At 39.9% G+C, this 26,950-nt stretch overlaps 1 protein-coding gene across 2 annotated transcripts in view; it reads left to right on the forward strand.

Annotated features, from left to right (window-relative positions):
- Positions 1-26,950, forward strand: part of LOC124798288 (structural maintenance of chromosomes protein 6) — a 218,138-nt gene that overhangs the window by 96,278 nt on the left and 94,910 nt on the right. For both annotated transcript variants that reach the window (XM_047261615.1, XM_047261614.1), the window contains 4 exons: positions 269-472; positions 4,906-5,102; positions 20,031-20,177; positions 26,367-26,548. In XM_047261615.1, coding sequence (XP_047117571.1) covers positions 269-472; positions 4,906-5,102; positions 20,031-20,177; positions 26,367-26,548 — 730 coding nt within the window. The remainder of the gene's footprint in view (positions 1-268; positions 473-4,905; positions 5,103-20,030; positions 20,178-26,366; positions 26,549-26,950) is intronic.

The raw sequence follows: 26,950 nt of genomic DNA on the forward strand, positions 1-26,950 counted from the left end.
GGAAATGCGTGTGAGAGGAAGTACCTCTACTGAAGAGTGATAGTGCCCTCAAAACCTAGTGCAACTGTTTTAGCTGTTAGTTGTGTTTATGCTCTACCTGTCAAACATATGTAGGTGAGTAGTTACCTTTCTTAATTTTTGTTTATTTCTCCCCATTGTGGATTTGCCATTATTACCACTCTTTCGTGTTTTTGTATTTTTTATTTTTTGCTTCTAGTCTGGTTTATTAATGATTTGTTATTGGTCATAATTATTTGATTTTTTAAAGGGGTTTTATTAGCGAACTCAGTAGTGTGGAACAAGATGAAGCAGAAATTTTAGGAAAATTAAATTCAGCAAAAGAAACTGAGAAAGCACAAAATCAGTCTGCATCCCAAATATATAAGCTGTATAAACAAAAGGAAAGTCTTAAAAAACGGCTTGAAGTAGACATCAAAACATTGCAACAAGAAATTATGAAGATAACAAATATGTAAGTATGAAATACATGTTAAAATATGCAAAAGTTGTGCTCATCAAATTAACAGCTATGACACAATTAAGATGAGAAACTGTAAAAACAAGTAATGAAACTGTAGCTTGTGTATTCAGAGATGACTTGCTCAAAAGGCAGTAAATAATAAAAGTGCTGGGACATCAAGTAGGTAAAGGGATGAAGTTATGATCCATCTCTGCCATAATCTTGACTTTTGTAGTTGGATCAACAAATATTAAGAAGCTGTAGATTTTATTTTGACTAATCATTTGGGAAACCTGACACACACACACACACACACACACACACACACACACACACACAGACACTGACACTGCATGTACTTGAATACATCCATTACAACAATACGAACAGACACTACATAATATTAGCTCTTTAGTCATCCAAACTCAGATTAACACTTTATGATACTTAGAGGTGTCATTTTTCTACTCTTCAGCAGATTGTTTACTGTGATACACATTTGTAACAAATTAAAGAAGTGTACTAGAGTGGGACTCAAACCTGGATCCCTGTATTTCATGGGCAGTGTGGTACAAATCACACTATCTGTGTGTGTGTGTGTGTGTGTGTGTGTGTGTGTGTGTGTGTGTGTGTGTGTCATGGACTAATTTATTTCCCTTCTTGCCTTCCTAGTTCTGTAACAGGGCCTATTCCTAATGTAGCATACCGTGTACAAAGCAAAAAAAAGTAAGTATATGTGATTATATGAAATATCTCAGTGTAAATACTAGTACTCCAACTTGTGATCCATGCAGAGAACTTCGTGTAAAAACTAACTGCAGGTTCTCTGTAACAATATTTAAATGCTGTACCTTTGATGAGAAGTGTGCTTTCTTAACAGGTGTCATACTCTGCCTCAGTATAAGGAAGCAGTGCTGCATAACATACTTTAAAGAATATTAAACAAGAGTTACGTTAATATTATTAGGTGAGCTACTTTGAGTGACAGTGTTTAATTGCAATGGGTTTGCTCAGCGGCTGACGAGAGAAGTAGTACAGGGCAACAGTCAAAAAACTGAAGGTCACCATAAACATTTGCTGCATGAAATTCGATCATTGTGTCTCTCTTTAAGCATTTACTGTCTCTGCTAATAACTAGAGTGCTCAGTGTAAATATTAGCTTGATTTAATCAAAACAGTACATAGCCATTAAGGACTACATTACTTTAGCCATTTAGGGAGTTCATCAAAATAAACATCACATCTAATACAAAGTTCGTCTAATGTCAGAGATTCCTACTTTCTTAGTTAAGGACACTCAAGACCGGTCCAAATTTTCCTTAAATTGATGGATGTATTTACATCCATATGGTCTACAGACAAATCTGCATTATTGTACATCATAGTCAGTACTGTCACATATGGTCATCCTAACAAATCTGGGTCATTTTTAGTCCGATTAATCAGTTCTTGGCACACTTCAATTCAATATTGTCTCAGGTTACTTGACAACAGTTTTGGAATGGATTTTGTGGACACTTGATGCATGTTCAGATCTTCAGTTAAAATTGACTGAACTGCATAGAAACTTAATCAGCCATCTCCGTAATTGTAAGTCTACGATCAGAGCGCACTAAGTCTCGAACTTTCACAACATTTTCATTCATTTTTGAGATGGAAGCACAGCCGGACCGTGGTTCATCTTCAAATGATTCACATACATTTTTAAATCTGTTGAACCAGACAAAAACATTTGACTGGCTCATACAAATATCTCCAAAAGCTGTTTTTAATAGTTTGTAAGTCTCAGAAACTGATTTCTCAGTTTTACAACAAAATTTCACACAAACTCGTTGCTCTGTTTTTACGTCCATTTTCACGCAGATAGAATCCGGCAACAAGCCCTAACAGTCCTGCACTCAACCAGCTGCCACAATGAATTGAATAAAGGAAACACATTTTCTTGTTAGAAGGCATTCAAAGACAAGGCTCACAGCAGGTGAAGCTGTTTACTTGTCGTCACACCTTGCCGTTTTCTCATATTCCACACCTCCCATTTAATATCTGCACATATGAAAACAAACACCCTTGCACAGTATATGTTCTGCGACTTACTCCCCATTAATATTATTCTGTCACGATCATCTTTCCTTCTATTACCCAAGAAATGTGAAATGTCATTTGCTTAGGCAAACAGCATGCAACGCTTCAGTTTGTAAACTGAATTCTTGGTCACGCCTGGCTTTTAATATCTAAAATTCTTCTTTCAATGAGCCTGTCTGTTGTTCAATATGTCCTCTATGTACTGAGCAGCAATCTATCCTATTACATACTCTTGTTATTCCATCCCAGATTTTTCCATTGTTTAATATGAGTTTTTGTAAGGTAAAGGCTTAAACTGTTGTCTGTGGACCAATTGTACATGTGTTCTGTTATTCTCCTGGCTGTGTCTGCTATGGATCTATTTGGGTGCTTTACCAGTATGCTTTGCTTATGTTGTCTGCAAACTCTACAGTTTTTGAAGAGTCTTCCCTTGTCGCAGACAAATCTTTTATGTAGACCGAGAACAGGAGGAAGCCAAGCACCAAACCTTGCGGCACATCATATTTAATAATTCTCCACTCAGAATTTCATCATCATTTACTTATGTGAACCTCTGTTTTCTGTTGTTAAGACATGGCTCCATCCATGCAAGGGAAAGATCCTTGATGGCACATCATTGTAGTTTTGCTAGCAGAATTTTATGATTTACACAATCAAAGGCCTTGACAAGTTTACAGAATGTGCCAATGGGATAATTTTTATAGTTAAATTCTGCAGCTCATTGCAGAGTCTGTGGAGGTATCACTGAAGAAGTTAATGTGTTAAACATCTGCAGAATTAGCTGTACTACGCCTGTCAACAATGCAGGAGCACCTGAAACAAGATTTAGAGCTGCACCCATTTTTATCTAGACTCATCCAAGAGCTGACATAGATCAGAGAATGGAGTAGTGCAGCACACCTTCAGATATTTGACACAGTACCAAAACAAGGCAAAGTAATCTTTTTCGAAAAGTGTACAATTTACTGGAGTTCTCAAGCACAAAATGTGGTCTTTTGGTTCAAGAAAAACCACACTTTCATGAAGAGTAGGAAAGTACCCCTATACATGTGACAATAATTGCAGCCTTGGACGGCAGATGCTTGATTGGGCGTTCTTTTTTGACATTGTTCTGAATCAGCATTGGTACCTGAACGTTTTGCAGAACTGGTTTTGGAGCAGCATGGAATTAAAGACATTTTGATTTCAGCATTATTTCATCAAAGTATGTGAATATCTTAATGAAACTTCCTGGCAGATTAAAACTGTGTGCCGGACCAAGACTCGAACTTGGGTCCTTTGCCTTTCGCAGGCAAGTGCTCTAGTAGTTGCATTGAGAGCACCTGCCCGCGAAAGGCAAAGGACCCAAGTTCGATTCTTGGTCTGGCACACAGTTTCGCGGGGAGGTGCTCTCAATGCAACTACCAGAGCACTTGCCTGCGAAAGGCAAAGGTCCCTAGTTCGAGTCTCGGTCAGACAAACAGTTTTAATTTGCCAGGAAGTTTCATATCAGTGCACATTCCGCTGCACAGTGAAAATCTCATTTTATCTTAATGAAGCCTTTCCCGCACATTGTATCGTTTGTTATCCCCCTTGGGCTGGTGGCACCACTTGCCTGGCCACCACAAAGCCCAAACCTTACCACAGGTGATAATTCACTGTGAGGATTCATGTAAGATATCTTTTCACAAAACTGTTATGATACGACAGGTGACTTGAAAGATGCTATGGGACAAGCTGTCACTCAAATTACTCCAGCAGTGGTCTGAAAAATATCATACAGAACCTGGTGGCATATTATCCTTTGCCGTTAGAATGACAGTGTACAGACTGATCCTTTGGACAAGTAATGGTTCATATCTCAAGAAAACTCCTGTAAAGAACTGTTTATGTGTTGTTTATTTTAGTTTATGTGTTTATGTTTGTTATAGAGGTTAGTGAGACTTCGTGGCCTCCATGCACATGAACAGAGCGGTTTTATCATTCTGATAAAAGGGCAGCTGTTGATACAGTTGGGGACCTGCCCTATATTTTAAATGATGTTAAGACAGTTGTGGACCATTGTAAACAGTAAAGCTGATGTTTTGCTGTGCTGCAGACTGGCTTTCTTAGCCACTACTAAGGTGTTCATGTATTTGATAGATTTGTCATAGAGATTTAGTTACCATACTTTTATCATTATTTGTATATTCTCTTCTATTGCATAACTCATAAATGGAGTTATTTAATTATTTGTGTGTGCGTGGGGGGGGGGGGGGGGGGGACGACAGTACTCTACATTGTATTTCAGATAGGACGGCTTCTACTGCTGCCCACACCTTCTATCATCATATTGTTGTGCCTTAATATACCTTTAGTATTTAATTTATTGTCTATATTTTTAGGAATGGAGTAGATTATGCTGCTGAGAAAAAGAAACAAGCAGAAAAAATTATTAGATTGGAACACGAAGGTGAACAGATAGATGCCAGGATTAAAACTGCAGACTTTGACTACCAACAGTTGAGATCAGCAATCTCTTGTTATGTGTCTGATCAGCAATCCCTCAAAGCAGAAGAGAGAGAAATTTTACAACAGATAGGTAAGAGTTGTGCAGATATGCCTTTATTACGTGCCCTGTATTTCATGCTGATATATTTTGTCATCTGGTACAGAAGTGTTTGTGATGATTCAGTTGAATGAGCCTCTCATTTCATTCATCCATTCACATATTATAAAAAACCTACTCACCAAGTGACAACAGAAGGTACACATAAAAGACTTTTGTGATTGGTAGGCCTTCCGGTTCATCCCGTACGGCAAGTCTGCCCTGACCCACAGTTCTGGGTGACTTTCCCAAAATCTACCTCTTTTCCTAGACCTCTCCAGTCCTTTTCCTCCACCCTTCTTCCTTCCCCTTCAACCCTTGTGCCTGAAGAAGGAGCCACTGGCTCCGAAAGCTTGCCAATCACAACAGTTTTTTATGTGTGTGTTCTGCCGCCGCTTGGTGAGTAGATTTTTTTATCTAGTCAATTAAATAATTTTATCAATAATTGATTGTTTTTGTTGTTACATTCACATGTTATGTACTTTAAATGCCATCACAAAGGGGAGTCTTCACGGATGTGAATGAGCTGACTACTTCTGTAAAGCACACTGATAGCAAATTAAGAGTAGCACTATTGTACTACAACTGATAATTATAGTAATTATCTCCAGATTACTTTATATAAGTGTGTATGTATGTAGAAAAAAAGCTGCTCTGAAATAAACCACTGCTCCTCCTCCTCCTCCTCCTCCTCCTCCTCCTCCCATACTACTCATCTGCAGAATAGAAAATATAAGCTGCTTATCCAGTGATGGTGTTGTACTGCAAATACCAACTAAACCAAGTGAACTGCCACTAGTAGCACTCTTGATTTTGGTTGACTGTGAGTTTCTCTTGTGCACCTGATCCCTGTAATTCTCGTTTAATAGTGTGGAAAATTCTCAATGCAACCACTAAAGTAGTGCATCCATTCTTCAATGATTAAGGGATGGTTTTGCAGAAAAGCCATTCATCAGCCTTACGGGGACAATGTAGTTGTTTTGTGTCAGCTGAAACTTAATGGAGGGACTGTGAAAAATTATTGCAATGGTAAATAATATTAGTTATTTATCTTAATATGTTTGTTCTGAAACATAGCTGTAAACTGTATAGAAATCTTTCAAACAATGGAAAATCCAGGATGCAATATAGCAATCTGACTCCAGCTGCCAGAACCTGTGTGTAAGTTGTGCGCAGGTGTGTTTATGTGTGTGGGGGAGGGGGGTCTATTTTTGACAAAGGCCTTGTTGGCCGAAAGCTAACTTTCCAAGAGTCTTTTTGTTGTACCCTTCTGCAACTCAGCATCTCTGCTATATGGTGAGTAGCAACTTTCATTAAATTGGTATAGGAATCTTTGGAACTTTTCACATTACCCCCATTTCTAATTCATTAGTAGCTCCAGTTATTTCTTTCCTCCATCATTACTTGAATTTTGCTTTTATCCTCTACAATCCACTGCTCTACCAACTGAGCTACCAGAGGAATTCCTGGCAGGGGACTGGGTGTTGTGTGCCCTTCATCATCATTTTTATCATCACTGACACACAAGTTGCTGAAGTTGCGTCAACTAAAAAGACTTGCAATACGGCGGCCGAACCTCGAAGGGGATATCCCAGCCAATAAATGCCATATGAACATTTCATTTCACTTGAATTTTAATTACAAATCAAATTGTTGAGAATTGTTCATTACAGTGTTTCCTATGACCAGAGTGTGACAATATTTGACTCTTTACAGTTTGTAGTGTTGCTAACCTGTGATGACAGCAGTTTCTCAGTAGTGTTGTAATCTTGGCATCTCTCTCTTCCACAAACTGGTTGGTTTTGCAACTTGACTGCCAATTGAGTGATACAAAACCGCCTGTATAAACTTGGAATCTTCTTACATTTGTTATTTCCAAAACATATTATGATGATTAGCGGCTGAAAGCAAGGGGAAACTACAGCCGTAATTTTTCCCGAGGGCATGCAGCTTTACTGTATGATTACATGATGATGGCGTCCTCTTGGGTAAAATATTCCGGAGGTAAAATAGTCCCCCATTCGGATCTCCGGGCGGGGACTACTCAAGAGGATGTCGTTATCAAGAGAAAGAAAACTGACGTTCTACGGATCGGAGCGTGGAATGTCAGATCCCTTAATCGGGCAGGTAGGTTAGAAAATTTAAAAAGGGAATTGGATAGGTTGAAGTTAGATATAGTGGGAATTAGTGAAGTTCGGTGGCAGGAGGAACAAGACTTCTGGTCAGGTGACTACAGGGTTATAAACACAAAATCAAATAGGGGTAATGCAGGAGTAGGTTTAATAATGAATAGGAAAATAGGAATGCGGGTAAGCTACTACAAACAGCATAGTGAACGCATTATTGTGGCCAAGATAGATACGAAGCCCACGCCTACTACAGTAGTACAAGTTTATATGCCAACTAGCTCTGCAGATGACGAAGAAATTGAAGAAATGTATGATGAAATAAAAGAAATTATTCAGATTGTGAAGGGAGACGAAAATTTAATAGTCATGGGTGACTGGAATTCGAGTGTAGGAAAAGGGAGAGAAGGAAACATAGTAGGTGAATATGGATTGGGGGACAGAAATGAAAGAGGAAGCCGCCTGGTCGAATTTTGCACAGAGCACAACATAATCATAACTAACACTTGGTTTAAGAATCATGAAAGAAGGTTGTATACATGGAAGAACCCTGGAGATACTAAAAGGTATCAGATAGATTATATAATGGTAAGACAGAGATTTAGGAACCAGGTTTTAAATTGTAAGACATTTCCAGGGGCAGATGTGGACTCTGACCACAATCTATTGGTTATGACCTGTAGATTAAAACTGGAGAAACTGCAAAAAGGTGGGAATTTAAGGAGATGGGACCTGGATAAACTAAAAGAACCAGAGGTTGTACAGAGATTCAGGGAGAGCATAAGGGAGCAATTGACAGGAATGGGGGAAATAAATACAGTAGAAGAAGAATGGGTAGCTTTGAGGGATGAAGTAGTGAAGGCAGCAGAGGATCAAGTAGGTAAAAAGACGAGGGCTAGTAGAAATCCTTGGGTAACAGAAGAAATATTGAATTTAATTGATGAAAGGAGAAAATATAAAAATGCAGTAAGTGAAACAGGCAAAAAGGAATACAAACGTCTCAAAAATGAGATCGTCAGGAAGTGCAAAATGGCTAAGCAGGGATGGCTAGAAGACAAATTAAGGATGTAGAGGCCTATCTCACTAGGGGTAAGATAGATACCGCCTACAGGAAAATTAAAGAGACCTTTGGAGATAAGAGAACGACTTGTATGAATATCAAGAGCTCAGATGGAAACCCAGTTCTAAGCAAAGAAGGGAAAGCAGAAAGGTGGAAGGAGTATATAGAGGGTCTATACAAGGGCGATGTACTTGAGGACAATATTATGGAAATGGAAGAGGATGTAGATGAAGATGAAATGGGAGATATGATACTGCGTGAAGAGTTTGACAGAGCACTGAAAGACCTGAGTCGAAACAAGGCCCCCGGAGTAGACAATATTCCATTGGAACTACTGACGGCCGTGGGAGAGCCAGTCCTGACAAAACTCTACCATCTGGTGAGCAAGATGTATGAAACAGGCGAAATACCCTCAGACTTCAAGAAGAATATAATAATTCCAATCCCAAAGAAAGCAGGTGTTGACAGATGTGAAAATTACCGAACTATCAGCTTAATAAGTCACAGCTGCAAAATACTAACACGAATTCTTTACAGACGAATGGAAAAACTAGTAGAAGCCAACCTCGGGGAAGATCAGTTTGGATTCCGTAGAAACACTGGAACACGTGAGGCAATACTGACCTTACGACTTAGCTTAGAAGAAAGATTAAGGAAAGGCAAACCTACGTTTCTAGCATTTGTAGACTTAGAGAAAGCTTTTGACAATGTTGACTGGAATACTCTCTTTCAAATTCTAAAGGTGGCAGGGGTAAAATACAGGGAGCGAAAAGCTATTTACAATTTGTACAGAAACCAGATGGCAGTTATAAGAGTCGAGGGACATGAAAGGGAAGCAGTGGTTGGGAAGGGAGTAAGACAGGGTTGTAGCCTCTCCCCGATGTTGTTCAATCTGTATATTGAGCAAGCAGTAAAGGAAACAAAAGAAAAATTCGGAGTAGGTATTAAAATTCATGGAGAAGAAATAAAAACTTTGAGGTTCGCCGATGACATTGTAATTCTGTCAGAGACAGCAAAGGACTTGGAAGAGCAGTTGAATGGAATGGACAGTGTCTTGAAAGGAGGATATAAGATGAACATCAACAAAAGCAAAACAAGGATAATGGAATGTAGTCTAATTAAGTCGGGTGATGCTGAGGGAATTAGATTAGGAAATGAGGCACTTAAAGTAGTAAAGGAGTTTTGCTATTTGGGGAGCAAAATAACTGATGATGGTCGAAGTAGAGAGGATATAAAATGTAGGCTGGCAATGGCAAGGAAAGCGTTTCTGAAGAAGAGAAATTTGTTAACATCCAGTATTGATTTAAGTGTCAGGAAGTCATTTCTGAAAGTATTCGTATGGAGTGTAGCCATGTATGGAAGTGAAACATGGACGATAAATAGTTTGGACAAGAAGAGAATAGAAGCTTTCGAAATGTGGTGCTACAGAAGAATGCTGAAGATTAGATGGGTAGATCACATAACTAATGAGGAAGTATTGAATAGGATTGGGGAGAAGAGAAGTTTGTGGCACAACTTGACCAGAAGAAGGGATCGGTTGGTAGGACATGTTCTGAGGCATCAACGGATCACCAATTTAGTACTGGAGGGCAGCGTGGAGGGTAAAAATCGTAGAGGAAGACCAAGAGATGAATACGCTAAGCAGATTCAGAAGGATGTAGGTTGCAGTAGGTACTGGGAGATGAAAAAGCTTGCACAGGATAGAGTAGCATGGAGAGCTGCATCAAACCAGTCTCAGGACTGAAGACCACATCCACAACAACAAGCTGCTCATATTGAATTTATACTTAGCACACACAACACAGGTAGCAGATGCACCCAACAAATTTCAAGAGTGGCAACATACGTAGTGAACAGTTCTGTAACAAACTCAGCACCTGTGTGTCTACACATGTTAGATCTTCAGGAATCACAGTTTAGAAGAAGACTTATTTGAAAACCTGATGATGGTGGTTTAAACCTTTGAAACATGTTGTGAAAATAAAGTAAACAATGACTGGTAACAGTAGACATGTTGTTACATTCAACAGAAGAAGATTGTCAATTATTTCCTGTTCTTAGATGATGACAAAAAATTTAACAACTAAATGTTGACAACATGCACACTCAACACAGACTGATTAACATAGTTCATATAAGTATGTAACTTTATAAGATGAACTAAGAACTGGTTACTAAGTACATTTTGACTTGTAGTGACAATAGGATATTAACCTGTTAGTAGCTAGACAAGGATTGTTCAAAGAGTTGACTGACATATACATATTAACACTTTACCTTTTAGGCACCAACTGCCTGAAGCTTCCTCAAGCTAATGAGTACTTGTTGAGTTTGACTGTTATTTTTTAACTGATAATGAGAGAAAGGTCAAAATTAATTATGTGGAATAATAGTAACAATTGTTTGGAAATTAATTACATGTTAGATAACGGGAAAATTGATAAAGTTAGACAGACTGTATTATTAATATCTTGTTTATTCCCATATTTAAATATTTTTCTGTGTTGAATAATTAGTAAACATGTTTTCTGAAAGTGAGTGGACATTTTTGCTATCACCAACATGTTTGTTATCACAAACTTAAATGACAGAATCGTGGAAATAACCACTGGTTAAAAACAGACATTCCAGATGTCAAAATTAATTATGAATAACTTTTGAAATACTTGGTTTTTGATGAAGATAAAACACTAACTGAAAAGAGGAACCAAAGGCCTTTCAAATGAGGTGTGTCTGTACATTCAAAGTTACTTATTAGCTCACAATATTTTCCATCTCCTCATGGTTTCTGTGAGTCTTAAAATCCCGAACACCTACTCATACTAATTATCTCTAAGTGAGATTACAATATTATTGTCAGTAATTGAGAAATTACATTGTGAATAATCAAACTTGGTTAAATTAATCTTAAATAAGAAAGTAACTGTTTCATGTAAATATTGTGATGTATCATATAGAAAATGAGAGAAAATTTGAAAAAAATTATCTTATTACTTATTTGTTTATTTATCTGAGTCCGAAGGACACTAAATTACAATGTAATATAAATCACAGAGTATTTCACACTTTATGAGCCCTGTGCTCAGCAACCAAAATGGCTCTGTTGATCAATGCAAACACGTCTTTGATATCACAGGGTTCGCTCGGGTTACTGCAGACTAACAAAAGTTCAAAGTCCTGCCTTGCCCCACATACACAACATTCATCATCACTGATACCCACTTCTTTAAATTAGTCTTGCACCTTGTCATCCCTGTTCTCAGCCAGCTGAGGTTTTCCCAGATCCTGTATTGGATATGGCCGCCTGATGTAGCTTCTTTTTTTGTTGACAATAATCCTACAGGAGATTATGTTCTCCACAGCTCAGTTCGGTGGGCTTCTGCTGGACTTGGAATTGGTGCAGTTGTAAGTAGGAAGCTGCTTCTGGATTTCACTCATGATGGATAGGTGTGAGGTCTGAACAATGGATGCTGTGGATCTGTTTTGTGTTCTTCTTTTCATCCTCTGCTGCTACCTGTCTTCTTACGTCGGGAGGTGGTATTCCCATATCTGGAGGTGGTACTCCCATGAGTGGAAATATCTTGCTGACTGGAGTTGGTCTTAGGTACCCTGTGACTACGAGGCCTGTCTCATGAAGGGCCACATGAACTTCGTTAGCATGTGCAGAGTTCTTCCAGACTGGCGCAGCATACTCCGCAGCAGAGAAACACAGAGCAAGTGTGGATGTGCAGAGTATGCTGGGTTGCGCTCCCCATGTGGTGTTTGTCAGGATAAGGTTGTTTCTAATGCATACCTTCTGTTTGGTGTCTATACATTGTTTTCTGTAGGTTAAGACACAATCCAACTTTAACCCTAGGTATTGGAGTGGGCACAATGATTTAAATTGTGTCCTTTCAGGTGGTGTTCAACTTTCTTTTTGCCTCTTTATTGCATAAGTATAATGCACACATTTGATTTTAATGTGGGTTGGGTTTCAAGAGGTTGTCATCATAGTAGGTGACAAGTTCTTCGAGAGTACGTGTTAGCTTGGATTCTACTTCTTCAGATGTTGCTCCCTAAATAGCAACAGCTGTGTCATCTATGTAGATGAAGGACTGGATTCCAGCATTGAGTGGCTGATCATTAGTATATATGATATGTAATATTGGAACCAGCACACTTCCTTGGGTAAGCCATTCTTCTGCACTCTCCAGCGACTCTTCTTGTCACTTAGGATGACAAAAAATCATCTGTTCTGCAGCAGACACTGTTTAAATGGTGTCAGATGGTGTCAGTCGCTAGCCCTTAGTTGTTGTGTACAGCTTCTTTCTTAGTTTTTTATGATTCATAGTCTGATAAGCAGCTGTAAGGTTGATAAAGCAACTTCTGTAATCTGCTTTCTTTCGTACCCTTTCTTGACATGCTGGGTTATAATAAGTATCCGACTAGTGTGTGACTTTTCTGGTATGAAACCTGACTCTTCTCTAATCATTATTTTCCTGTTCTCCCCAGAACTTTAAACAGATGGCACAGAAGTGATACAGATCTGAAGTTCTTGGAATTATTTGGTTCTTTCCTGGTTTAAGCAATGCTTGTGCCAGATATATGGGATTATTATTGTGGCAACACAAGTGTTCGTCATTTGCAGGATCCAGTTCAAAGTTACAGGGCCAGAGTTCCTTATTGATCTGATCTCATGTCATCCAGGCTTGCAACTTTGTTACTTTTCATCCAATGAATAGCAGTTTTCAGTTCATTCATAGGTGAATGGCGTGCCAAGTTCATGTCATTTAAGTTTTGTTACTTTTGCTCTTTTGCCATTCAGCAGCAGTTGGTGTGCTATTTGGTCAGGGGTGACCTTGCATACAACTGAGGGCGAAACTGTAGGATCACCAGTAAGGTTTTTCAGACTTTTACAGGCTTGTTGACTGCTGTGTTTCATATTCAGACTTCTGAGGAAAGTATGCAATTTTTCTGTTTGTGATGTTGATATGGCTTGAATAAGTTTTTCTCATGTTTGTATTGTCTCAGCTGAGAATGCATCATTTTTGAAAAGTTGTTCGTACCTCTTAAGGAGTTCTTTTTGAGTTTTACCAAGTACAGGTAAGTACACAATTCTACATCCTCTTGGAATATGTTTACAAGAGAAACTCTTTACTATCTTCACAAAATCTCCATAATTCTCTGTATCAGACCTGATTTTTATGACTTCTTCATCCATGTTCTGAGAAAATTGATCCCACTGAGCGTTTTGAAGTTTAACTGTCTTACGAAGACAAATTTTCTGGTTTAACAACTACTTCTACAGTAAATATAAGAGCTCGGTGTTGTGTTGTTGGAAATGGTTCTGCAGTGTGCTTCTTCGTTTGGTGAACAGTATTTTCAGAGGTAAAAATATTATTTGGGTTGTAACCCCTCCTCTGTAGTCTACTGTTTAAAGGAATAGGGCAACACTGGGTCATGTATTAGTTTTAAACCCATGCATTCGGTCCAGTCTTAAAGGTTTTTATCATTTGTGTCTGTTTTCTTATATCCTCAATAAGTCATTCAGTAACATCTTTGTTGGCTGGTGTCAAAATAGTAAGTTTTTGTAGATTAGTATTACTTATTTGGTAACTTGTAGTTTCATATCAGTGCACACTCCGCTGCAGAGTGAAAATCTCATTCTGGAAACTTGTAGGAAAGTCTGGTAGTGCAAAATCGAATTCCTACTGTTAAGATTTCAGTGTTGTCTGCACAATTCATATCTGCAGACAGTATATCATTGTCCAATTTTGTGAAAGTTCTGTTGCCTTATTGCTTGGTAGGTCTCTCTTAGGTGAGTTGCATTCCATACACCCTCGGTTGATAGTCATTTGATCCTCTTGTGTTTCTTGGACCAGTAATATACCACAGTTATGTTTCTTGCAGATGTCGGACATTAGTGCTTCCTTCTGTGCTGAAACCCCTTCGGTATTAATGGAGATCGTTTTTTTACTAGTGATGGTATTGACAAATGCAGTTTTAAGTGTGTCATTGTAGCGTCTTTGGTGGTAGAAGATTCAGCCTTTGGTATTGTCCTCACTGTTGCCCAGGGTGTGCCTGATTGTTTTGCAATTTTTGTCAAAGCATCTTCCTTGTGCCCCATCTTATTTTTAGGAATAGACTAACAGAAAAAGTGGATGTTTCCAGCTCACTCTTTTACAAATTAAATTATGTATTGTTAAAATGAGAAGACACTCAAACAAACACTGTATCTTCCTGTATAAAAAGTTGGTTTTGTAATGAGTAAAGTGCAGTTTGACTTGGATTAACAATCCATCCTTGCTGGAGGTAGTTTTACAGTAGTCTTTCCACTTCTAATATCACCTAATAGGTGTTCTCCTTGCATTAGTGACTGTATGTAGGATGCTGGGCTCACATTTGGGAGGACGACATTTCAAACCTACCTCCAGCCATCCTGATTTAGGATTTCCATGATTTCCCTAAAACTCTTAAAGAATATGCTGGGATGGTTCCTTCAAACCATCCAAGCTTGTGTCCATCTCTAATGACCGCGTTGTTGACAGGACATTAAACATTGATCTCTTACTCCTCCTCCTGCCAGTGATCCATCTGTGTGGCTTTTGTGGCTGTTTGCTAGTCTGTATGTAGCCTTCCTACTACAGCATTAATTTAGAACAAGAGAATGATATCCCTCTTCGTAGCATTTTAAGTGTGGCTTGTTTTATATGTATATAACTGTTAATAACACGGCAGTTGCAGTTAATGATCAAGAAAGGGAAGGTACTATAACAAGAACAAATGTGATTTATGGAACATAGTTCTTTATAGAGAATTCAGGATGGAATGTAACAATATTACAGAGGAAAGTTGCTACTCACGATATAGCGGAGATGCTGAGTTGCGATAGGCACAACAAAAAGGTCCACACAATTATACCTTTTGGCCATTAAGGGCTTTGTCGGCAACACACACACACACACACACACACACACACACACACACACACACACAAAAGCAACTTGCACACATGTCTCCAGTCTCAGACAACTGGAACCACACTGACCTGATCTCCCTGTTGTTACTCAGGTGTGGAGGAGATGGGGACAATGATTCACTTCTGTGGGCACTTGAGTCTGAAAATGCTCCACCTCTGTCGATTATGCAGTGTGGGGATCACTGGTGTTTGTGGGACCTGGAAGTGTCCTAGGGGCTGGAAGTGCTTCCATCACCATCGGCTCCCATCACTGGTCGTAGTTGCCCCTCTTTCGATGCTGAATGCAGGGGCGGAAAGTGTTACAATAGCAGGCAGGCTTGCCTCTTGCGTGGTTGCATATGTCGTGACCAGCCAGTAATTGAGGGGAAAGGATTGGGGGGAGGAGCACGCTTCGCTGCGGCTGGAGTTGATTTCAAAACATGACTAAATGCAGCTGACTGGCCACAGCTTTAAACATTTACCACACTCTATTGCCAGTGACAATGCCTTGGGCCACCTGGAGTCTCGGTAGAAAGTTTAAAGTCAGATGTGGGAGCCCACACAGTGATATGGTTGTGTTCAGGGCAATGGGTGTGTGGTGATAGGTGCAGCAAGTCAAAGAGGACATGGGACCTGCGCCTATATAAAATTTCACCTGTGCTATGTCCATTGACAAGAGATGGACAGGTAGTTGATGAGGAAGCTGATGAGTGCTTCCCCAGAGTTGGCTGCCATCATCTGCATCTGCATTTTGAAGGTCTTCACCATATGCTCGGCTTCCGAAATGGGGCGGTGACCATGTGCTAAATGTCATTGCATTTACAAACACCCTATAACGCAGATTCCCGGAATTGAGGGCCATTGTCGGAAACCAGGGTGTAGCGTGACCCCTCTTTTGCAAATATTATGGAGAGTCCAAGGGTAGTAGTTGCGATATGTCCCACATATGGAAAGTTAGAGAGAGCATTGACAACCAGCAACCACATTGCTCCCCATAATGGTCGTATGAAATCAACATGCCCTCTTTGCCAGGAGTGATCAGCACGTGGCCAAAGGTTAAAATGCCAGGCCAATATACATGAAGCTGCACTATTACTTTCTTTCTGCATATTCCTCAGTGATCAATATGGAGGAGCTTCAGTATGAGGAGGCGGAGTGTGGGAGGAACTACCACTGAGCATTCAGAACTGTCCATAGTATCAGAATGACGCTTTCAGTGACATCAAGAAAAATTAGTGCACCATCCTGTGTCGGTACCTTAGACTGGTGCTCCAGCCCATCCTGCCGTATAGCAGATAACGACCAGCGGAGTAGTGGATCATGGTCCATTTCTGCTGCTGTTTCACATGCCGTAATCAGGAATTCATCAAGAGTATATTGCTTATTTGCATCTAAGGTAAAACAGAGTGCTTTGTGCTGTCAGACTCAGCGTCTGGGCTGCACGGCAAGTAAGAAGGTGTGTCAGTGTTGAGTGCTGCATGGTGAGCTGATAATGGATCTCAAAAAGGTATAGTTACTATGGACCAGTACCCACCATTGCACCTGTTGTGCTGTCCTTATTGGGAAGTTTTGGATGGGTACCAAATGACAATGAGGGGCTTGTGATTGGTGGAACTTAGTACCATCGAAACACACGTGAAACTTCCTGACTCCATATATGATAGCCAACACTTCTTTCCCATTTTGCGAAAAATTCCTCTGTACTGAATTTAATGTTGTAGATCAAATGCAATGGGCTGTCGAGTGCTGTTGGTGTGTGTGTGAGAGTAGCACGGCACCAGCACCACGGTGTGACACATAAGTGGCTAGCTTTAAATGTATGCCGGGTTGAAAAGTCACTAAACAGTGGGCTGACCTAAAGCACTTTTTAAGTAGCAAGAAAGTCTTCTGGCATGCCTCTGACCACACAAATTCAACACCTTTTTTTAGGCAGTTTATTAAGCGGGTGAGAAATCTGGGCTGCATTGGAAATAAACCTCACATAATAATTTACTTTGCTGAGGAACGACTGTAGTTCTTTGAATTTCATAGGAGCTGGCAAGTTAGTGATAGAATCCCTGTGCTTGAGTGTATTCTTGAGCCCTTCTTTATTTAACATGTGTCCCAGGTACTTAACACTAAGCTGAAAGAAACTATGTTTGTTGGGTCGACACCACAGTCTGGTGTCCTGGAACCGCTCAAACATCTCCTCTAGGTTGTGCAGGTGCTAATCCTACATGGCCCCGGTAATTGCAAGTTATCTAAATATCTGACATGTGCTGAATGGCATATTAATCGCCAAAAACTGCTTCATCTTTTAATCTAGCTTTGAAAAAATATAGACCCCAACCAATTTTTCCAACTATTCCTCCGCCTGAGGAATTGGATGCAGATAGACATTTGCTTGAGCATCAATGATAGACTTGAAATGTTTACAAATTCTGAGTGATTCAAATGATTTCTTAACTATGACTGTGGTCATAGCCCACTGGCTTGACAATACTGTGTATATACAAGAGGCATTCAATAAGTAATCCAACACATTTTTTTCTGCGAGCAGTTTGGTTTCGTCCTAGGATTCCAATACACCACATTATTCCCACTCGTTTGGCTACAAAACCAAGTTTTTCAACATAATCTGCATTCAATGCGATGGGTTTATACCACCTTATCGGTAGGGCCTGTATGACTGCATGGTACCATCCTACTGGTTGACATCAGAGCCCGTGTCTTGCTGCATCAATAACCTCCCCATCTTCCCTGCACTGCTTCTTGTGGAGTGCATCATTCACTGGATCAAACAGATGGAAGTCAGAAGGTGAAATACATAGACTGTAGAGCGGATGAGGGAAAATAGTTCAGTGCCAACTTGTGTGAGGCCTTGCCAACAGAGACGTCCAGTCGTGCACTGAGATGTTTGAACCTTGTTGTGATCATGTCAGACCCTTCACCCAATGACTTGAATGCTTATGTTCATTGCCTAGTATCTGTTGGTATTTTGCATGCCCCCCTTGAATATCTGTGATGCTCTGGTTTTCTGGGGGAGAGAGGGTAGTGTCACCACCTACGGGAACTTCATGAAACTATAGGAGCTGAATCAGGAGTATATCGCAATGTCCCACAACAGAGTCCACATTTTTTCAACCCGAATTGTCCAAGAAAATAAATCTGTTGCATTATGTATTGAATGCCCCCTTGTAACACCTTTACTTTGCAACATTTCTGGTTCTGCTGTAACTTGCTGCCCCATGACGAAAGGCACTGGACAAGCTCTATGAAACTTTGGCTCTGCCCATTGCTTTAAGGGTACATGGGTGTGGAACCTTGTTGAACAACATAATGTAAGTTCAAACAGTTACTTAAATTGCACACATAACGTACCAAATTCTGTGAATGGTATCACAGTTAACTAGATTCACCTAGTCCTGAATTTGAGAACCAAAAAGCACAGAAGTGTCTAAGCAGAAATTTTAATAGTCATCCAAGAGTTGACTACTAGCTGGGTTAGCTGCTGAGCTATATTTTTATGCTTAGCTTTGACTACAGTCGACCCCACACCGGGCTCAACGGACAATTGTATGTCACTTTATAAAAGGCTCCCGAGCCACCTCTTTTACATCATGATGAAGTGCTTTGTGTTTGCAACAGGCCTATAAAGGAAAAAATCCTGCTGTCACTGGCATGCCTTACTGTTGCTCACTAGCAGGATAACATTCTAACAATCGTTGGGAGCAATGAAGACCTGTAGGATTCATGCAAAGACTTGTCATTTGTAAATGGGTATGACAAATAGAACAGATCAGAATGCTGCTTTAGCTCCTTTTGAGCACTAGAATTAATTTTGATGTGACATATCTTATAAATGAAAGTTTTCCATTGTTATTTGTAAACAGTCATTTTAATGTAATTTAGAGTAAGACTGCAGTTTTATTGTAGCTTAAATGATTGATACTAAACCAGGAGTCACCTGGCTGCCTGTATTTTTCTCTGGTTGAAAGCACTGGATCTGGTGAGATGTGAGTGAAGGAAGTATTATCTCAACTGCTCAGATTTCCTTGATGGCCTCAAAGTTATTTGTTCTATATACCTGGCAGGGGAAAAATGATACGGATAGTTAATGATCGCCAAGGGAATAATATAGCACTCTGTTGGTTAATAGGGCAAGTAGGCATAGAACAAAATAAGCAAGCAGGCTTAGCAGTTAAGTAAACTTGTTGATGATGAACAGTTGTAAAAGAAATTTCAATCATTCTGCAAGCTATTGCCTCATTGATGTAAGAAGGGCATGTGCTGATGGTGGTAGATGTGAATGGAGGAGATGGATGGGAAGATGCAGCTATTGAGATCAGCTCCCTACCTGGCTAACAGAGGTGGAATGAAGTAGCAGTGACCTATTTCTTTATAGGGCATTGTCCTGAAACTCATAGCTTTCTCTTCTAATGAAGAACTGACCTCTTTGTTGCATGTTTTATTATGTCCATTTTAAATGTAGTATACTTTATTTTTTGAGAAGAGGGTAGCTGAAAGATTAAGTGATAACTGCCTACATTTAAATGTTACTAAGGCAAGTATGGCACATGAAAGAGAGAGGGAGGGATAATTTTATATTTGTTTGGTGTTTACTGAGTTGTTTGGTCTCTAAAAATTAATCTTGTGTGACTGTAAAGCACCTTCCATCATTTATCCTCGGTCACTGTTCACTCACTTTCTGTTTTGAATTTGTGTAAATATTTGTATTGTCAACTAATTATTGAAGGCACATTTATTGTTGCATATATGAAATAAATGTCCTTGAAATTTCTGTGTCTCATGTGTTTCAGAAGCAAAAAAGAGGCAGGTTAGAGCACTTGAGAGGGAAGACAGGGATGTGATAAGTCTGTACGGTTCTTGGATGCCCAGCTTTTTGGCAAAAATTGATGAATTACACAGGAATGGAAAATTTGATCGGAAACCTGTTGGTCCAATTGGTAAGTTTGGGACCTTACTTTTGGGCCATTCTATGCCAAATTCCCACATGAGGTTGCCTAGAGGTTTGCACAAGATCATCACAGATTTTGATGAAATTTTATATGAATGTTCCCAGTGAACACTGGTAAAGTTTCACAGTAATTAATTCTATACTTCCAGAGATATAGTCATTTGTTTGAACCCATGGCACAGCTATCGGCAGTGTACCCAAGAGTTTTCGACAACTTTGAAACATAATGCGGGCAGTTCTAATTAAACTTTCCCTATTTAACACTTTTTAACACAGAAACTAATTACGTATGAGTACCAAACTTGGTAGCATTAATGTCAGAGTTTGCGGTGCATGATTTCCACACATCCCAGTGTCACTGTCCAGTTCCAACTGTGGCCAACAGGTACAATGATCAGTTATCGTGACTCATTGTCTCACACACTTGATCCGTCGCAGTGCACTTGTTGAGGTGTCAACATGAGCATGGACAAAAGGAGCAGGACATTATTGGTGAAGCTCTGTTATCAAATCAACAGTAATTCTGCATGTGCACTTCGAGAATATTGCCAGCTGAAAGTATTATGGAAGGGTCCTCTTTCTCCACATGCTGTGCGGTGTGTGATGAAGAAGTTTGAATCAACTGGAGAAACTGGGCATCGCTCCGGGAAGAGGGCGACAACCAGTTGCACCACAGGTGGTTGATGAAATTGCTGTTGCTATGGCAGACAATGCTGCACACAATTCCTGATTGTCAGGCAGTGCGTGTGCTGTGTCACGACAGTTGAACATCCCGTAGTCCACTGTATGGAAGGTGCTTCGAACCATTCTCAAGTGGTATCCGTACAAGATCCATATCATACAGCAGTTTGCACCACAGCACTCATGACGAGTTAACTTCACTGTCCACTTTCTCGCAAGAATTGAAGTTGACGAGGACTGGCCCTGGACCATCCTATAGACAGATGAAGCTCATTTTTCTCTGATGAGTGAGGTCAAAATTGCTGAATGTGGGGATGTTCACCTACAGTCATTGTGCATGAAGTTCCTCTGTATGGTAAATGTGTCACGTGCATTATTGGCCCATTCTTTTTTGAACAGGTTGGCGCTCAAGGACCAAAGCGTGCTGTGTGACAAGCCAGCATTACTGCAATATGCTTCACCAGCTTCACCAGCTGTCATACCCCACTCTACAGGACAGAGACGCATTGATCTCAACAGTTTTCATGCAAAATTAAGTCCCACAGCACATTGCTCGTGAAGTTCACCTGCTTGTCCAAGACCCATTCGGAAACAATTGAATTATCAGCCGATCATTTCCAAATGCTTGGTTGGCACAATCACGTGACCTCACTCCCGGTGAGTTCTGGTTGTGGGGCTACCTGAAGGACAGGGTTTACCAGGAGAACATGTGCTGATCTGAAGTGCAGCATATCAGGAGAGGTAGCCAGCATACCTATGGACATACTTTGTTCTGCTGTGCAGAATGCAATCCTGTGCCTTCAGACACTTCTGCACACTGATGGGTGCCGTATTGAGCCCCTTCTGTAACAGTAGTGGTACTGGTATGTAATGGTATGATGCACCGTAGCAGCACATTAAAAGTGTTTCAGTTGAATTGTTTCTGCATTATTTCTCTTCCCTATGTCCCTGACATTAATGCTACCAGGTTTGGTACTCATGTGTTAATCAGTTTATGTGTTATAACGTGTTAAACAGGAAAAGTTTAATTGTAACCACCCAGTATCTCTGGCAGTATTTTCTTGAAGGGAACAAAACGAATCCATCTTGTACAACTTTTTTTGCTCTCTTACTCAAAATAACAATACAGAGATTTCCTGGATGATTTGCGTATGGATAATTTGGAGCAAAGGTAGCCAAAAAAATAGATGCTTGAAAAAAAATTTGAAGTTTAGTTGTTTATATCTCCAGAATTGATTGCAGGCTCCACCTGAAACCTTGTACATAATAACTTGTGAATACAAGGTCTTAAATCATAAAATTTCACTCCCCTACTGCTTTCCAGTAATTTACAAACTGAGGGCAAAGTTGATGATTTTTCTGAAAGTGCCAAAAATGGCTATTTTTGGGCCACCTTTACAAAAAACGTCTTCTACTAAACTCTTTTAAACCATTTTCATTAGAAAGACCATGTTCTAAACCACCAAAATAAGCTGTATTTGAAACTTCCTGGCACATTAAAACTGTGTGCCGGACCAAGACTCGAACTCGGGACCTTTCTTCCAGGAGTGCTAGTTCTGCAAGGTTCGCAGGAGAGCTTCTGTGAAGTTTGGAAAATAGGAGACGAGCTGCTGCTGGAAGGAAGGCTGTGAGGACAGATCGTGAATCGTGCTCGGGTAGCTCAGTTGGTAGAACATTTGCCCACGAAAGGCAAAGGTCTTGAGTTCGAGTCTCGGTCCGGCACACAGTTTTAATCTGCCAGGAAGTTTCATATCAGCGCACACTCTGCTGTAGAGTGAAAATTTGATTGTGGAAGCTGTATTTGGTTTTGCAGTGCAAGCATATAAGGCCCTAAAAAATGACAAGGTGGAGATGCATTGAAAGCGGGCCCATATTCTGATGGTACTGAAATTAAATCTCACATCATTTATTATCTTCTACAGTTGTTTAGAACTCTCTGGAGAAGGCAGTATCAAATGTCTTGATGACTAGGAAAACCTCAAAAAAAGAGGTGTCTTTTGTCACATCTCATCGTAACACATTTCAGTCTGTTTTTCTGCTGTAACTACAGAATCAAACTGTTTTCAAATTTCACACTTTACTGTATGTTACCAAGGCAGTGGAGATTATGGTAGTGAAATTGTCAGGTAAAAACTGCAGCACACATCATAGAAATAGCCTACAGGTTTTAGGTCACTATCACATTGTGTTGTAAATTTTGGTGAAAATCACAGCAGTCTTCCTGACATTTTTTGAAATGGATTCCTGTTACAGAGAATTATCAGTATGTATTTTTATTATGTAAGGTCTATCAATGTGCTAGTTTAATTCTGGTTTATGATATCATGTACTTTGTGGTAGCGTGGTTTGTGGTTAATGTGGAACATTACTGCACACAGGAAAAATTGAATAAATGTATTGGTATGGTCCACAGTTAACCACTGCTGGTTCCTTTTAAAGTGAAAAAACCAGCATCCCCATCACCATAGGAGCCACGCCCAGTAGCTGTATAACAGCCTTACCAGGTTCACAAACCTGATAAGGATTTCTTTATGCAGAATCCCAAGCTGATGATACATTTCTATAAGCATCAGAGGCCAAAGCTAGAAGAGGTCTGTTTTATGATCTAAAGCTTATGTTTACTTCAAGCTACTTGTATTTTTTACATGTTTCATAATTTTCTGTAGAATGTCATGAGGAAACCTATAATTCTGGCCAGGTGATGTCACTGATGGGATCGCTTCTTCCTAGCTTACACCACCAGAGGGTCTTGCCAGCTGAGGTAAAGTCCATGGTGCCCATAGTTTGGATGCAAAACTAGATAACTCCAGAAAGCCAATGCTGGTGCATCCCTTTCAATCTCAATATCAGAGTCCGGCGAGGGTACTAAATATCTCCCATCTTTCATTGGTCCTGCCAGAGGCTCTAGCAGCATGTCAAAGTGTGCATTTTCCATTCTTTCCATTTGCTGATTGGTTTGCCGAGGCATTGAAGCTGTTGATTGCTGTTGGAGGAAGTAACTGAATGATTCTAAAGCCTGGAATGGTATCGAGCTCAAAACTAGATTCACCACATCCACTACTGGGAAACAAAATGCAGTGAATATTTACAGCCAACAGACATCAACCTTGTCTTCACAATACACGTTTAGTATCGAAAACATGACATTGAAGAATTGCAGTTTTAGAGTCCTTGCCTGATTAGACATCGAGATTGAGATGGACACACCAGCATTGACCATCCAGAGTGGTCTCATTTCACTTTGGCTTACAACCAATAAGACGATTTATCATTCCATGTTCTTTTATTTTGCCCATATAGTAATTTGTCCTCTCAAAGGAATTTTTTGCCAGCCGTATGAGATAAACGGCTGCTGCAACGGCTGCACATAGGGGTCGCCCAAATGCTGATATGTTTCCTGGTTAATGAAAGAAACTACTGACACCTTCCAGTCTGGAATTGGGTGATAATACTGTTGACATTCAACTCAACCCAGACTTTATTATGTTCTTGGCCAGTTCTGTTTACCATGGAGTTAAAGCGAACACCAACATGTGGTCAGGTTCTGCTACCCATACTGTATTAGTGAATGCTGGCAGATTGGTGTGCCATTCTGTTCTCCTGCTCTGGCACATTACTGCCAGGGGCTGTAACTTGAGATATGCATGTGACAAAAAAATGTGGACACTTGCAACATTTGTGGCATGTCCAAATGTCTGAACATGACTTAAACATCAATGGGAGCAAATCCGACACTGAGTTGGGTGGGCCTCTCATGTGCTGCAGTAACAGAAAGGGAATGCTGTCTGTATATGCCTCTCTCCAGCCGAAATATTCAGAGCAAGGCAAAATTTTCTTGTTATAAAAGTAACTCAAAAACTTGTAGACACCCAGTTAGGTTGTGTCTGATTAGTAAGTCTGCTGAAATCTACTTTGGGAGCAAAAATACGCATGTGACAAAAAAATGTGGACACTTGCAACATTTGTGGCATGTCCAAATGTCTGAACATGACATAAACATCAATGGGAGCAAATCCGACACTGAGGTGGGTGGGCCTTCATTGTTCTGGACAGTCATTCAGAGGACTAATTTGTTGATGCTTGGCAGGGAACTTAGCTGTTTGCAAACTATCTGAAAATGCGTTTTGAGCTGTTGCAGACATCTCAGATGTTTTTGCTGCACTATTTGCAGTTGTACTTTACTAGGGGTCAAACAATTTCAAAATTCTAGTCTTGACCTCCTTCTGCAATATTAATCTTACAACTATGTCTGTGATTAAAAAGTCAGTGTATGAAACTCTGCAATTAGGACATTCATACTTGCATTTTCAGGCGATTCCATTATCCAGGTTGCATAGGACCAATTGGTACTCTTTCAATATGGTAAAACTGCAATCCTGCTGCCACAATCTGCATTTTGTGGCAGAAATACTAACTCAGTAAACTGCACAATTTATTAAATTCTGTACTGACACAGCTTTTGCACAATCTCATACAGTCAGCTGCTACTACTGCTGAGTAACAAAGTGCTCTGGAGTCCAGGATGTGGTATATTTCTTACTTTGTAACACAGCATAAGTCTACATAGGTGGCTTCCCAACATTTCTTTGTTTACATCAGAAACAACAGATGTTAGGAGTGGGGGCAAAAGCTGGCTCAGGTGCTTGTCTCACTGGCTATGTGCTTTCATTTCGAGTCAGCTCTGCATTTTGCTTGAGCAGCTCTTTCATGTGCTCCTGCTGCAGTTGCTCTTGATATTGCATTTGTTTCTCCTGTTGTTGTTATTGCAGCTACATCTGTTCATGCAATGTTATTTGATGCTGCCGAAGCTCCGTAAATTTTGGGTCCATCATTAAGACCTTGTTTGCATACAGAAGTCAGGCTTGTCAAAACTTTTGTAAGTGCGATAGTGTCATCAGTCAGTTTCTGAGAAATGGCAAATGGCTGTAAAGACCAAGTGGTCATCTATGAGAACAGTCCACAAATCTGAAAGGACAAACTGAGGGTAATCCAAAATGTGTAAGCCAAGAATCATCAGTAGCATACATGGAGAGCCACAGTAGCAGACCAAGAAGGGGATAAGTGAATAACTGTGTGAAAAAATAACATAGGTGTTCAAAAAGCCTAGGAAACACCAACACACCTGGATGAGGAAAATGCACACAATTTTCTCCTAACTTACACCACCATAGGGTTGCCGACTGATGCAAAATCCACCTACCTGTGGTGCTGAAGTGAAACACGACCATTCTGGATGGCCAACACTGGTGTGTCCATCTCAATCCCGATGTCTGAGTCTGGCATGGGCACTAAAACTGCAATTCTTCAATGTCATTTGTTTATCAGAAGCTCATGTTTTCAGCACTGGGCATGCATTGTGAAGGTAAGGTTGATATCTCTTTATATAACTGTTTGTAGGACAATTCTAGTATCTTTGCTGTCATAAATGTATCTTGTTTTTAACTGTAATTGTAAACAATGTTGTAAATAACAGATTGTCAATAATCTTTGTCAACAGGTGCATATATTAAACTTAAAGATTCTTCTTGGGCACCTGCTATTGAAAACTTCCTAGGTGCACGGTTTCTAAGCTCATTCTGTGTGCACAATGCAAAGGACTCAAGAGTATTAAGTTCATTAATCAATAGTATGAGAATAGACAGGCCTCCAAATATACTCATTGGGAAATTCTTTGATAGGGTAAGTGTTGTCTCTTAAATTATTTTCAATCTGCCAGAAGTTTCCTTACATGTTTAAGTCTTTTATTTCATTAGGATCAGGATATTTGGGGATTACAAGTAGTGGAATTTAGGGAGAGGTAGGAGCATGGGGAAGTGGAAGTTGAATTATTATGAGAGGCTGCATTATTATGAGAGGCTGCATTATTCTGAGAGTGATGTATTATTTATTTGAGAGATAAGTCTGCCCACACTGGGTGAAACAAAAAGAAGAAAATTTCAGAGTTGTGTTGCCAGTCCTTTCATTAGGAGTCACACCTAAAGTAGAAAAGAATTTAAAGTGACAGCTACCTACTCTTTATTCTTAGAATTATAAATTTTTTAGTTATAAGTTTTGTTATATCTGTAATGTCAAAATTAAAAA

This window comes from Schistocerca piceifrons, chromosome 5 (genome assembly GCF_021461385.2).
Source record: "Schistocerca piceifrons isolate TAMUIC-IGC-003096 chromosome 5, iqSchPice1.1, whole genome shotgun sequence".
Lineage (NCBI taxonomy): Eukaryota > Metazoa > Arthropoda > Insecta > Orthoptera > Acrididae > Schistocerca > Schistocerca piceifrons.